General features: G+C 51.9%; 1 protein-coding gene across 2 annotated transcripts in view; it reads left to right on the top strand.

Moving 5' to 3' along the window:
- The first annotated feature begins 13,699 nt into the window (after positions 1 to 13,699).
- The window catches only part of PPP2R2C (protein phosphatase 2 regulatory subunit Bgamma), a 48,413-nt gene continuing 46,812 nt past the window's right edge, over positions 13,700 to 15,300 (top strand). Inside the window, exon 1 of one of the 2 annotated variants that reach the window (XM_060279035.1) lies at positions 13,700 to 14,186. In XM_060279035.1, coding sequence (XP_060135018.1) covers positions 14,117 to 14,186 — 70 coding nt within the window. In that variant the 5' untranslated portion in view covers positions 13,700 to 14,116. The remainder of the gene's footprint in view (positions 14,187 to 15,300) is intronic. The other variant, XM_060279036.1, reaches the window with a different exon arrangement.

The following is a 15,300-nucleotide window of genomic DNA, read 5'->3' as shown; positions in this document are numbered from 1 at the left end:
ACTTGCGCCTCCCTCGCAGCACCCGGCGGCCCCGGCTCCTCCTCTCCGCGGCCAGGAGCGCGGCGGAGGGAAGGCGGAGGCGGCGCGGCCGGGACACCTTCGCGAGATGAAGACTTGAGGTGCCGCGGACGCCCGTCGCCGCAATGGCGCCTCCTGGCTGCCGGCCCACAACGCCCGATACCGGGCTGGGAATAAGGCTCACTGAAGGCGCCTCTTGGTAAACGCAAAGCCCGAATTGTAAACGCAACTGTGAAACCTTTTTCTTCTTCTTTTGCTGAATTCTTCTTTTGCTGAATTGCACGTTCACGTCGAAAATCTATCTCCCTCCTCTGCATTGTTCCCCCCCCCCTGACATAAATAGATGGAGATTCATATGCGGAAACCCCTGATTCGTAAACTTTCAATAGGGTCCAAGTCTGGGAGGTGACTCCGAAGAAAGAACTCGCAGGAACCTGAACCTTTGCTTTGCTACAGGGTGAAAGCTTTATAAGGGGCGAAATGTAAATCGGTCCCTTAGCGCTCTCTCATTTGCAGTGACCCTGAAAATTCTGGATACACGTAATGGAAAACTGCTTGCCAGCACTGAAGTAGGCTAATAGGAAACCTGCTTCAGCTTCAGTCATCTACCACCTGTAGAAACACCTTCAAATAGCTATGTTAAATATGATATTTGCCTTAAAAATAAGCTCATACGTTTTTGTTAATCTTGATTGATAAAAACACTTTTATGGATCTTTATTGTTCTGAACATTCTCTTTGATGGAAACACGGCAAAAGGAATTTAAGGTGTGCACTTATATAAGACTACAATAAACCTGTAGAATGCATTGGTCAGCATGATTATAGTGGGAGGCGATGGTTTGCCTTAAGAACATGAGAACAGCCTTCTGGGACAGGCATCCTAGTCCAGCATCCTGTTCTCACAGAGGCCAACCAGATGCTCCCGTGGGAAACCTGCAAGTAGGACCTGAGCACAAATAGTGCTTTCCCCTCCTGTGATTTCCAGCAACTTGTATGCAGAAGCATTGCTGCCTCCAGTTGTGATTAAGAGCTGACTTGATAGTATGCCATAAAAGTATGCATGGCATTGAGAAAGTGGATAGAGGAAAGCTATTTTCCCTTTCTCGTAACACAAGAACTCAAGTGGGCGCTTATCCACCAAGTCCAGGCAGTGGTACCATGTAATGCCAGGTCAGTACAAAACAAGACCATGCTTGTTGTGTATTGAGTCAAAGGATTTTATATCTGTATTATTATTGTCTGTATTTGCATTAGGATAAAGTAACTGCCTTTTGGTTCCAGAGGGTACAGCTACTATTGGTTCATTTAAGCTGCTGTATTTGGATCCTCTGTCTTATTGGTTCCCTCCAAAAGGCAGCACTGTGATTGCTTGATATTGTTCCCTCCAAAATGTATCCCTTCCTAGCTAGTCCCCTGTCCCTATAAATGTAGCCTTCCTGCCCTCACAGTCAGTCTTGTTCACTTTAATAAAGAGCTGTTACTAGAGAACTGCCTCCAGCATATTATGTCAAGAGAGCTGAAATCACAAACCCCACGTCACAACAACTGGCGACGAGGATGGGATCTGGAATGCTGAGGAGCGGTTAAACACAGCCCTGCCTCAGAGTCCGGATTGCAGCGTAGAACAAGACTCACTGGCCAGCTGAGAAGACGACCCTGCCCGCTAGGACAATGGAGAGTCCAAGGGTATTGGAGCCCTTCCAGCCATCAGAGCCCCACACGTGGGAAGACTACGTCGAACGCTTCAAGTTCTTTGCAGTGGCTCAAGGGATCACTGATGCCAGCAAAAGAAGGGCCACATTCCTGAGCTACTGTGGGCCCGAGACCTTCAAGCTGGCCAAGGCATTACTTGCTCCAGCGAAGCTGAGTGAGACATCTCTCAAAGATATTCTTGCCTGCCTAACAAGCCACTTGGCGCCTACTGAGACCAAGATGGCCCGGCGGATGGAGTTCCATAAGAGGCAGCAGCGTGCTGGGGAGTCTGTATCCGCATTTCTGGCTGAACTCCGGAAGCTCGCTCAGCACTGCGGCTTCCAAAATCTGGAAGAGACTCTCCTGGATCGGTTTATTGGTGGTCTGAGCAGCAAGAAAGCCAGAAGACGCATTGTGGCTAAAGAAGAGGTTACCCTTGCTTCAGCCTTGAAGGAGGCCACCGCCACGGAGAATTATGAAAGAGAGGAGCTTGATGCCAGTCGCAAGGCCACTAAGCCACAGATAGAAGTTGCGCATGCCATGGACGAGCTAGAGGCTACTCCGAGCCAGAGCCCAGTCCGTGGGGTCGAGTTGGTGCGTCAGGCCTGCACAGTGCACAAAGATCGCCGAGGCAGTTGCCCAGGTTGTGGCGGAAACCATGAGCGGAAGAGTTGTCGTTTCAGGGATGCTATGTGCCGGACGTGCGGAAAGACGGGTCACATCGCCAGGATCTGTAGATCGGCGGTGTCGGGAGCGACAGGAGCACCTAGACTGGAGCATCGCAGACCGCCCACAGCACCTCGTTTTCTAAAGGACTGCCACTATGTAACGGAGATCAACGGGAGGGCCGTGCAGTTTCCAGCGCAAGGCAAGGCACACGTCAAGGTGAAGATTGAGGGTCAGCAGTGCGACATGGAGGTGGACTCCGGATCTGCATTCACCATCGTGTCGGACCAGACCGCGAAGACATTCTTCCCCAGGGGTAAGTTGCCCCCTCTGGAGCCCTTCCCGGCAACCTTGCAGTCGTACTCAGCAGGCCGCATCCATGTTATGGGAATGTGTGCCGTGAGAGTACAGTTCCGGGACAAACAGGCTGTACTCAAACTGGTGATTGCGAAGGGCAGTCGCCCCAGTCTCCTGGGCACTGACTGGTTCCCCGCCCTGGGACTGAGTATCTCAGGGCTAAATTCAATCCAAACCTGCCCTGAGATGAGCGAGGCATTATGCAAGGAATTTGCTGGTCTCTTTAATGGAAAACTGGGTTGTTATAAAGGGCCCCCAGTTGACTTCGAGTTGGATCCCGGGGTGGCCCCAATCCAACTCAAATCAAGGCGAGTGCCATTTGCACTGCAACCCAAGATCAAGGCAGAGCTGGATAAATTGGTCAAGCAGGGAGTTCTCTCACCCGTGGACTCTGCTAAGTGGGAGACTCCAATCGTCACGCCCCTTAAAGCAAATGGGGAAGTAAGGATATGTGCAGATTACAAATGTACTATCAATAAGGCACTCAGGGGAAAGTCATACCCCATTCCAGTCATATCACATCTGTTGGCTAAACTGGCTGGGGGCAAGGTTTTCGCCAAAATTGACCTGGCACAAGCTTACCAACAGCTGCCAGTAACCCCACAATCAGCGGAAGCACAGACTATTGTCACACATAAAGGGGCGTTCAGAGTTAACAGATTACAGTTCGGAGTTTGTGTGGCCCCAGGGATTTTTCAAGGGCTCATGGAACGCCTGTTAAGAGGTCTGCCGGGGGTCTTGCCATTTTTTGATGACGTTTTGATTGCTGGAAAAGACCCACAGGAACTGGTTGCGCGTGTCCGTGCAGTGTTGCTCAAGTTCAAGGAGGTGGGGTTGCAACTGAAAAAAGAAAAATGCAGTTTTGGGGTGCCAACTGTGGATTTCTTGGGGTTTAAAATTGATGCATCAGGCATCCACCCCACAGATGCTAAGATTAAGGCCATCATCGAGGCACCACGACCACAGAACAAGACGGAGTTGCAGTCACTCCTGGGACTTATTAACTTTTATCATTCGTTCTTACCCCAGAAAGCTTCGGTAGCTGAACCATTACATAGACTTTTGCAGAAAAAGAATGTGTGGCGATGGGGGCGGGAGCAGCAGAAGGCTTTTGACTCCTTGCGAGAAATGCTGAGTAGCAGGAGCGCCCTTGCTCATTATGATGAGTCGAAGCCGCTGGTCCTGGCATGTGATGCCTCTCAATACGGCCTGGGGGCTGTGCTGAGTCATAGGGAACCGGATGGGTCGGAAAAGCCCATCTCTTTCTATTCCCGCACGTTGTCACCCACGGAGCGCAACTATGCTCAAATTGATAAAGAGGCACTAGCAATTGTGTCAGGAATCAAAAGGTTCTATGATTATGTGTACGGTCACCATTTCTCCATTGAAACGGACCACAAACCACTGTTAGGGTTGTTCAACCAACCAAACAAACGCCACAAATTCTCTCCCCCAGAATGTTGCGTTGGTCAATATTCCTGAATGCGTTCCAGTACACCTTGACCCATGTGCCGGGGAAACAGTTGTGCCACGCTGATGCGCTGAGTCAATTGCCCCTTCCTGGCGGGAGCAATGAGGATCCTGCTCCAGCAGAGCACATTATGATGCTAGAAACACTTCCGGGGGCTCCTGTAACAGCTACTGATATAGCTGAGAAAACGAGGAAAGATGCTGTTCTCTCCCGTGTGCTCACTTGGGTGGGGAGGGGGTGGCCAGGTGGTCCGCATGAAGAAAAATTCAGGCCTTATGCGACAAGGGAGCACGAATTGTCCATGCATAAGGGTTGTCTCCTATGGGGAGATAGGGTGATCATCCCAGCACCACTGAGAAACAGGGTTCTTGAGACGCTTCACATGGGACACCCGGGAATGGTCAGGATGAAGTCGCTAGCCCAATGTTATGTGTGGTGGCCTGGAATGGACCAGAACATAGAACAATGGGTACGAACATGCAAGGCATGCCAAGAGGTGCGGCCAGAAGTGGCCAGAGCACCAGTCCACTGGTGGGAGCAGTCCAGGACTCCCTGGAGCCGGCTGCACATAGATTTTGCTGGGCCATTCCAAGGGAAGGTCTTTTTGGTTATCGTTGATGCATATTCCAAATGGTTAGAAGTGGCGATGGTCCCTAGCATGGCATCAGCTGCCGTAATCAAGGTGTTGAGGCAGCTGTTTGCAACCCACGGGTTACCTGAGACCATTGTATCAGATAATGGGGCAGCTTTTGTATCCCAATAATTCAGGGCATTCTTGGCTGATAACTTCATAAGAGGGGTCACATCCGCGCCCTTTCACCCATCCTCCAATGGGCAGGCTGAGCGCATGGTAAGAACAGCCAAAGAATCCATTGCGCGCTTAATGGAGGGTAACTGGTCGGCTCGCATTGCGCGAATGTTATTTTTGCAGCATGCGACGCCGTGTACTGCGACGGGCAAGTCGCCAGCCGAGCTGCTCTTAGGGAGAAGACTGGTAACGGTGCTGGATTATGTCCACCCAGATAAAATGCCAAACCGTAATTCAAGAGCAACCCCCCAGGCTGAGACTGACACAACAAGGTATCTCGCCCCTGAAGATCTGGTCTGGGTGAGGAACTATTCACGAGGTCCGTGGTGGGTGGCCGGTGTGATCACCCGGGCTAGTGGACCTGTGTCCTATTATGTGACCTTGGAAAATGGGCAAGTTTGGAAGAGACATATAGATCAGCTGAGGCGCCGGGCGCTCAGCAGGGAGGAGTCAGATAATTCATCCCTGGCTAATGACGCACAGCTGCAAGACCAGAGTGAAGATGGCCCAGAGGTGCAGTCACCAGGGGCTTCAGCAAATGAACCAGGGTCTGCTAGTCCTCAGGATGACGAGGTACAGGTAGGGGACCCTGAGATGTCTGGGACTCCATCTGTTCCTGATGAAACCCCTATAGCAGCCCCTCCACCACAGGTAACACCCAATCCAGAACCTGCAACACCTGTTGTCAGGAGATCAAGTAGAAGTTGTAGGACCCCACAGTACCTGAGGGATTACGTCTGCTGTGCTCACTAGGGGGGGAGGGGTGTTGTGTATTGAGTCAAAGGATTTTATATCTGTATTATTATTGTCTGTATTTGCATTAGGATAAAGTAACTGCCTTTTGGTTCCAGAGGGTACAGCTACTATTGGTTCATTTAAGCTGCTGTATTTGGATCCTCTGTCTTATTGGTTCCCTCCAAAAGGCAGCACTGTGATTGCTTGATATTGTTCCTGTGAGGGGCAAGGGGTATCGCGAAGCCCCTCCCCTCCTGAGTTCCAGCCCAGCCCAGAGCACTACTGAGAGCAGGGAGAGCTCCAGCTCCAGTGGGGAAACAGGAAGTGGGATCCAAGGCTCTGGCAGGGTAGAACAGCCAGCGTCCCAGGTGGGACAGGAAGGAGGAAAGAGGGGGGGCAGACCCATCCCCCCAACTCCGGAACTTCGCAGAAAGCGTCGGGGGAAGAGGATGGGGCTCCCCAAGTTGTTATGCTGGCGCAAGACGCGCCAAAAGCCATTCGGAGGTTCTGATGAAAGCTGAAAAGATGTGTCTCTGTAAATAGCTCTACCTTTAGCACTGTAAATACGCAGCACCAATAAAAAGATAAAATGCAGAGCGGTGGAGAGTCGTTACTCTGAAGTAGTCCCATCCGACCACTGTGACAGCAACCTCCGAATCTTTTTTGGGCTACTTTGGAGTTGCCGGGATGAGCGCGCCAGAAGCGGAGACATGGCGGCAGATCGCGGAGAAAGCCCAGCAGGACCTGCAGGAACTGGCGTTGCAGGCACAGGGGGAATTAAAGGCGGCGAAGCAAGAAACGGAGAAAATTAAAGAGGACAGGCACAACCTTGCTGAACAGGTGAGAGCACTTCAGGACAAAGAGCAGCAGTTAAGGGCGGTAGCCGTGGACCTCCAAAACAAGTTGGATGCAGAGAGAAACAAGGGAGGAGGGGGAGCCCAACTCCAAGTGCTGCCAGGAAGGAGAGCAGGGACCCTAGTAAGCAAGTTCAATGGAGACCCGAGGGAATATCATGGCTTTGAGACTGAGATCGTGTATGCTCTTGAGCTGCACCATGATGTGTTCCCTGATGATGGGCACAGGGTAGCGTTTATTGTGGAACACCTTACCGGGGCAGCCAGGGAGTGGCTCAGACCGTTAATCGCGACAAAAAATCCTTGCATGAAGAATGTCAAACTATTTTTAGAGGCTTTAAAAATTATGTATGCGTCCGATAGCCATATGGACCAGACCAAAGAGGAACTGCATAATTTAAGACAAAGAACAATGACAGTTCGCGAATATTGGGCGAGATTCACCATGCTGGTGCACAGACTGGGGTGGGAACTGCACTCGCCTCCGATGGAAGCGGCGTTCTACCTGGGGTTGAATGAGGATGTGAAAGATGAGCTCTCGAGAGGTCCAAAGCCCAGTAATATGGATCAGCTGAGCAAAGCGGCTCTGGCGGTGGGGGTGAGACAGGAATCCCGGTGGAACGACAAGCAAGCAACGCGCGCAAAGCGGGCTTGGTTCCCACGGTCGCAGGAGAAGCCACTCCCCCAACAGCCATCTCACGCCATGCCAGGGGCCAGCCAAGACCAGGAACCCATGCAAATTGATAGCGCGCGCGCGCGGGCTTTTCAAACCCCAGCGGCGCCAAGACGCAAGGAGGGAAGAGGCGGGAATTGCTTTCTCTGCAACTCCCCTCAGCATCTCGTCAGAGACTGCCCACATCGCAGGGAATGGCAAGGAAAGGCGGGAACAGTTGTGCCCTCCCCCACTGACGCAGTACCACAGCAGGGAAACGAGACAGCCTGGCTGCAGGAGACAAGGGGCAGCAGCCAGGCGCAGTCAGCACACAACAGCCCCAACCCACCCGCCCGCACAGAGAGGAGCAGCGCCAGCCCACCCCCCCCCCAGAGCAGGGGTGGTTCTAGAAGTGACGCTAACGCTCCCTAATGGGTATCCCCTGACGGTCCTCGCGTTAATCGATTCGGGGGCGTCGGCCAACTTCTTTTTGAGAAACTTTGCAGAAGCGCACCAGATCCAACTTCTGCAGCTGGATTTTCCCCTGCACGTCTCCACCATTGACGGCAGGGAGTTGCTGGGAGGGGCCATCACCCACCAGACCCCCCCCATGAGAATGACGGTGGGGAGACACTCAGAGACACTGGCATTCAACGTCACCACCATCTCAGACCCCCCCATCGTCTTGGGCATGAGCTGGCTGGCGCGCCATGACCCCTCCATCAGTTGGCACCAGAGATGCATCACGTTTGGCTCAGACTATTGTCTGGAGCATTGCATGCAACACCAACCAGGGGAGGGGCCTCCAATAGCCACGGTGGCCACCATGCACGTCAAGGGGGGTGAGACGATACCCAAGCAGTACTGGGACCTGCAGGAGGTCTTCAGTGAAGCGGAATCCGACCACCTGCCCCCGCACAGATCATTTGACTGCCAGATCAACCTGGTGTTGGGGGCCACGCTACCCCCAGCCAAGCTGTACTCCATGTCAGATCAGGAGCTGGAGGATCTGCGTGCGTTTATAGACAAGAACCTCAAGAGGGGGTTCATCAGAGAAAGCAAGGCAGCAGGGGGCAGCCCGGTCTTCTGGGTGGACAAGAAAGACACGCAACAGCGCCGTCTGGTGGTGGATTTCAGGTGCCTGAACAACATGACAGAACCGGTGGCTTTCCCGATGCCCAGAGTGGACGATCTGCTGACAGCGGCACGCAGAGGCAAGATCTTCACCAAGCTCGACCTGAGGGGGGCGTACAACTTGATCAGGATCCGGGAAGGCGATGAGTGGAAGACCACGATGTTCACGCCTCTGGGCTCTTTTGAATATCTGGTGATGCCCTTCGGTTTGCAAGGAGGCTCAGCATGCTTCCAGGCCTTCATGCACCATGTCCTGGGCTCCCTTCTCTTCAAGAAATGCCTGGTCTTCTTGGATGACATCCTTATTTACTCCAATGACCCAGAGCAGCATGTGAAGGATGTCAGAGAGGTGTTGCAGCGCCTGAAGGAGCACCACCTGTATGTGAAGCTGGAGAAGTGTAAGTTTCACACCAAAGAGGTGGACTTCCTGGGCTACAAGCTGTCAGACAAGGGGCTAGCGATGGACAAGGACAAGGTGCAGGCCATCCTGGACTGGCACAGCCCCAGGACGCGCAAGGATGCCCAACGCCTGCTAGGCTTCACCAACTTCTACAGGAAGTTCATCAAGAACTTCTCTCGCGTTACGGCTCCCATCACGGACTGCCTGAGAGGCAAGCAGAAGTTCAGGTGGACACAGGAAGCGCAAGCAGCGTTCGAAAGCCTCAAGAGGGTGTTTGCTTCCGACCAGAACCTGTTCCACGTGGTGCAGGATGCGCCCCTACGCGTTGAGACCGATGCTTCAGACAGAGCTTTGGGAGCGATCCTGTTGCAACTGGATGCCAACAGAGAGTGGAGACCCTGTGCCTTTTTCTCTAGAAAGCTGACACAGCCAGAACGCAATTACACGGTGTTTGATAAGGAACTTCTCGCGATCCACGCTGCGTTTAAACACTGGAGACATTTCTTGGTGGGCGCCAAGCACCCCATTCAGGTATGCACGGACCACAAGAACCTGGAGTTCTGGAGAACGGCCAGGGTGCTCAACCAGCGGCAGATACGATGGGCAGAGTTCTTCTCACACTTCAACTTCTCCATCCACTACATACCGGGGGAGCAGAACGTCAGGGCGGATGCCCTCTCCCGCAAGCCAGAGTACATGGAGGAGGAGTTGCCACCAGCACCCCGACACATTTTCCCCCCATCAGCATGGTCCTGCGGAGCAGCAGTGGTGAGCGAGGCAGAACTCACAGCACTGACGGCAGCAGATGAGTTTGCCACCCGCATCTTCAGAGAGCTGCGAGGGGGGAGGGAGCAGGCAAAAGACTTTGAGGAAAGGAGGGGGTTGCTTTTTTACAGGGGAGCCCTGTACCTGCCCACCAACCAGCTCAGAGGTAAGGTCCTCAAGCAGATGCACGACAACCCAACGGCGGGTCATTTTGGAAGGGACAAAACCACTCACCTAGTCATGAGACACTTCTGGTGGCCAGGGGTGCGGGAAGATGTTCGAGACTATGTACGGGGCTGTGACACCTGCCAGCGGGCAAAGGTAGTCAGAGCAGCACCAGCAGGGTTGCTGGAGCCATTAGCCACCCCGCACAGGCCGTGGGAAGTAGTGTCCATGGACTTCATCACAGACCTGCCGTCGTCCAGGGGCAAGACCGCAGTGTTGGTGGTGGTGGAACTTATGTCCAAAATGTGCCATTTTATACCGTGTGCCAGGGCGGTCTCTGCAGAAGAGACAGCCAAACTGTTCGTTGACCACGTATTCAGACTGCATGGATTACCTTTAAGAGTTATTTCGGATCGTGGCCGTCAATTTGTTTCCAGGTTCTGGAGGCGGCTCATGAACCTCCTGCAGGTGGAGGTCAGCTTGTCGACGGCTCGGCACCCGCAGACCAATGGACAGGCGGAGCGGGTCAACGCCATTCTGCAGCAGTACCTGAGATGCTACGTCAGCCAGAGGCAAACGGACTGGGTGGATCGTCTGCCACTGGCAGAATTTGCCTACAACAATGCGGTGCACGTCTCCACAGGGGTGTCGCCCTTTAAGGCCAACTACGGGCGCGACCTCAGATCTTTCCCGGAGAGGGAGGGGGAGGAGGAGGAGGAGGGCCCGCAGGCAGAGGATTGGGCAGAGGAGCTGGAGACGGTGCACCAGCAGCTCAGAGAACACTTGGAGAGGGCCAAGGAAGCGTACAAGAAGGGGGCAGATCGCCACAGGCGACCGGGGGAGGTCATCAGGGTAGGGGACAAGGTTTGGCTGTCCTCGGAGGGCCTTCCCACCAGAGGGAGGTGCAAGAAGCTGGCACCCAGAAGGTTGGGCCCCTTCACGGTCACGCAGCAGGTAAACCCGGTGGCATACAGGCTGGCACTGCCAGAGGACATGAGGGTGCACCCAGTGTTTCATAGATCGCTGCTGTCTCCGTACAGGGAAAGTAGCAGATTCCGAGACGGCGCACAGACCCCCGAGGGAGGGGGGGAGAGAGGAGGCAGGGAGCCACTCAATGAAGCAACGGCCATCCTTGATTCACGAAGGGGGGTGGGGGGCCTGGAGTACCTTATGGCATGGGAGGACGCCCCGCCATCCCAAAATGAATGGGTCCCAGCCACCCAGATACAGGAGGAATTCTTAGTGGAAGAATTTCACGCCCTCTTCCCACACAGGCCCAAGCCCTGGCACATGGAAAGGGAGGGGGAGGAGGAGGACGCACAGGAGAGGGAAAGCAGTTCACCATGGAGATGGGAAGCAGAGTTTGAGGACACGGAGGAGGAGATATGGGTATCTCCGAGGTCCACTCAGTCAGGAGAAGAGGTGGACTGGCAGCAGATTTTCACCCCCACCAGCTCTGAGGCCACGGATTTTTTGGGCTTTCCCTCTTCCCAGGAGGGAGGAGGGGGACAACGGGACTGGGGGGAGGTGTTCACACCAACCGGCTCGGACAGCACGGAATTCTTAGGCTTTCAGTCACCACCAACACCCGTGCAACCGCCCAGGAGGGAGGAAGGGGGGCCTGGGGGGGATGGATGTGAGGGGCAAGGGGTATCGCGAAGCCCCTCCCCTCCTGAGTTCCAGCCCAGCCCAGAGCACTACTGAGAGCAGGGAGAGCTCCAGCTCCAGTGGGGAAACAGGAAGTGGGATCCAAGGCTCTGGCAGGGTAGAAGAGCCAGCGTCCCAGGTGGGACAGGAAGGAGGAAAGGGGGGGCAGACCCATCCCCCCAACTCCGGAACTTCGCAGAAAGCGTCGGGGGAAGAGGATGGGGCTCCCCAAGTTGTTATGCTGGCGCAAGACGCGCCAAAAGCCATTCGGAGGTTCTGATGAAAGCTGAAAAGATGTGTCTCTGTAAATAGCTCTACCTTTAGCACTGTAAATACGCAGCACCAATAAAAAGATAAAATGCAGAGCGGTGGAGAGTCGTTACTCTGAAGTAGTCCCATCCGACCACTGTGACAGTTCCCTCCAAAATGTATCCCTTCCTAGCTAGTCCCCTGTCCCTATAAATGTAGCCTTCCTGCCCTCACAGTCAGTCTTGTTCACTTTAATAAAGAGCTGTTACTAGAGAACTGCCTCCAGCATATTATGTCAAGAGAGCTGAAATCACAAACCCCACGTCACAACAATGCTCAGCCATTATTTGATAATGGATTAAGGCGCCAACTTGGCATGTATCGCTGAGACCTGAGTGGGTCAGCTGGGTGGGTCTGACCTACTTGGTGCAGCACCAGGCCATACTGGAGAGCCAGGGCAGGAGCATCACCAATGTCTATAGGAGTTCCATTTCCTTTGCTATAAAATATCTAGCATTATGCTGGCGGACCTCAGGGCAATAGTTCATAGTGAGTCTAACATCCATATAGAGGCTGCTGTTGGGCCAGCTTGGGACTTGGTGGTTTCCATGTGGCTGTCTCAAATGTTCATCGGTCTAACACACCAAACAGATCATATCTTCAATGTAATCTCTCCCTGAGTGATGCAAGTTGTGGTCCGACGGTACTGTGCCTGTAGTCGTAGTCTGACCAATATCTGGTGAAGTTTGGGTTGGTGGAGGTAATTCACACCTAGAAAAGTGGTGTACCTGTTTGAATGTTCTGCCCCTGGAGCCTGATCAATTCCCGAATGCTCGGGGTGGTGGTGGTGGTTTTACAGCTGAGAAAGCTTTACCATCCTGTCAAAGCCCTGATCTCACAGTGGAATGGTGAGTTTAAATCAGGGCCAAGCCACTCACCCATGAGACAAGGTGAGGCAAATGCCTCAGGCAGCAAGAGCCACAAGAGAAGCAGATCCAGCCCTCCCAGGAATGCATTGCCTTCTGCTGTTGCTGTGGTGGCAGCAATGACTGCGACACACTGCCAGGAAGCCAGACATTCTGCTTCCTTGGCAGCCCTCTGCATGCCGCCCCCACAGTGGCCTCTCAGTGAATAGGAGACACTAATGGCACTGATGGTCTCCTTGCATACCTAGGGAGGAAATATTGGGGTCTCCGGGGCTCTGCACATGCCCAGTGTGATTCAGACAAGCACCCTAGCCCACGATGGCCTTTGATTCCCACTGTTGGGGAAGGTTGATTAGATCCCCCCCCCCGCGCTTGTTCCCGATATAGATCTTCACTTCCCATCCCTTGTTCCTGAAGTAGATCTTCACTCACCCCTTCTTCCCTGGTGGTGGGGTTCCATTTTGTGGTTCGGCTCAGGTGCCAAAAATATTGGGCCAGCCCTAGTTGTGGAATGCATTTATATACAATTAGTATTATAACCAACAACCCTTTGCTAAAACCAACCATTTTTGCTGACTTGGGCCATACAGAAGTTGTTTATTTTAACTTTTCCCTCTTGGGTTCCATTGGAGGCTGTGTTGGAGATGTGGAAAATGCTACAAACTAGTCTTGTCATAAGGCAGGGTTGGGAAACCTATGCACTTGCATCGCCCCTGACCATTGGCTATGCTGTCCGGGGCTGATGGGAGCTGGAGTCGACAACGAGTGTCAAGGTTCTCTCCCAAGAACCATGGCATAGCAAGTAGGGAGGGCCTCCTGCCTTGGCAATCCAAGATTGCAACATAACGCAGAAGGAAAGAAGTGAGCACAGGAGAACCCAATTGCTACAGCTATAACAAAACATGAATAAGATCAAATTAATCCTATCCTAGAATGGGATGATGTAGAGCAAGTTGATTTTAGTATTTTTGTTTTATTTTCTCCCTTAAATGTAAAGGCCTGGCTTCCAGGCACACAAGCTGAAATCCTTGCCTGCATTCTCATTTTCCAGTTTTACTTCCATGCAAATCTTCCCTGGTTGGATAGCGAGAGGCTGGCTGGGAGGGGCTTGCTCAGATGCAGCATAGGCAGATGACAGCAGTAGCTGCAGCAACAATCACTGAGCTAGTACCAGGCAGCATTTGCTGCAGTCAGCTGCCTGCCACTTTCTTCACATTCTGCAAGATTTCTCAGCGGCAAGCTTTTGGAGCTGCCTCTGCATAGGAGCTCATTTAAGGAGCAGCTGGCTAGAGAATCTAGCTGTGTCAGCAGGGCCTCTTTCCTTTGCATCTGGACCCCTCCTGGCATTTTGAGTTCTGCATTGTTGATTTTTTGGAGCCGATCTTGTGCTTGTTCTTTCTTTCATTCACCTTCAAATCTTTGCTGCATCACAAGCTCTCATTATGCTGTACATCATACCACAGTCTGCTTCTTGCCTCTGCTAGGCAGTGGCAGCATGGATGGTGTTCTTGTGACGACCTCTGCTGATTCTATCAGTCCACTGCGGACAGGCATGCTGAGTAATCCTGCTGTAAATGGGCGAGGACACAGACACACGGAAAATTAACCATGGCTTTCTTCGAGACCACAACTATGTGACTGAAGGTAAAGCTGATGTTGACATAATTTATATTTTTTGTTTTTGAATTCTAGTGCATTATAATCAAAACCTGTATTCACTTGTTTGGGCAAGTTATATACCGGTATAATGAAAGCAAATTTTTTATGTTTAGCAGACGAAGAAGCCAAATCTCTCTGGTCTTGCTACAACGCAAGGAAATTTGCCAGGTTCCTGTAAAAATCTGAAGTAAATGGAGCACTTGGATTAGCTTGTTGAGAGGAATGTGAGCAGCTGGAACTGCATGCCTAGGAGATAACTTGAGAGATCAATTAATTTGATAGGCTGAGCTTCCATACATCTTTGGAAATATGTATTCTTTGCCTTGCACCAGATCTCTTTTAAGTGAGCCCTTCCTTTTCAGTCTCTTCTGACTCTCTGTCTGGAATGTTACGTAAAAAGCTTGTTCCTGTAAATGTCATGGACGCTAAAAGATTTATAGTGAACAAATATATATTTACAGGCAAGCAGGGCTTATATCCATAACAATGTATAGCTGCATAGCATAATACTGGAAATATGGTTTTAAAGCAGTCGGTCACGACTGAGCAACATACCTATCAGTCACTGTGTGATTAGGTTGTGAACTTCCCAAGCATGTCGTTGTCGTCGTGTGTTGCATGTAGCCTGTTTCTGTAGCATCTTCCATGTGGTATTTTCTCAGCCAGGATGGCAGCTTACATAAATTTAATCAACTGGGCCATGCTTGATTATCGATGATCTGCATTTTTCTAGAAGTATGAAGCAGCTTTATTACTGGAACTACAAAGGCAATTTTGGGAGAAACCCCCATCACTTGCTTGAACTTAAGGAGCAAAATTAAGTCAAAACAGCCATTTCTACAGCATAGACTCCCAAGGCCTTCTGCTTTTATGTTATAAATTGTTGTTTGAATTCTTGCATCTGTGTGCTTTCTGCCCTGGGCCTCTCAATATTTGGTTTATATTAAATATTATTTACACACATTTTGCAATCAGGTGGTAAGGTTGTTTTATTGGGTATGAAGGATGGCAAAAAAATTGCAACATGACAACTGTGGGGTGCTCACTTTAGCCATGTAGGCCTGTACATGTGGACAGCTGTAGGTTAAATAGAAACTGA

This window comes from Zootoca vivipara, chromosome 9 (genome assembly GCF_963506605.1).
Source record: "Zootoca vivipara chromosome 9, rZooViv1.1, whole genome shotgun sequence".
NCBI classification, from domain to species: Eukaryota; Metazoa; Chordata; class Lepidosauria; order Squamata; family Lacertidae; genus Zootoca; species Zootoca vivipara.
The sequence above is the reverse complement of the archived record's forward strand: the minus strand, read 5'-3'. Positions and strand labels throughout refer to the sequence as shown.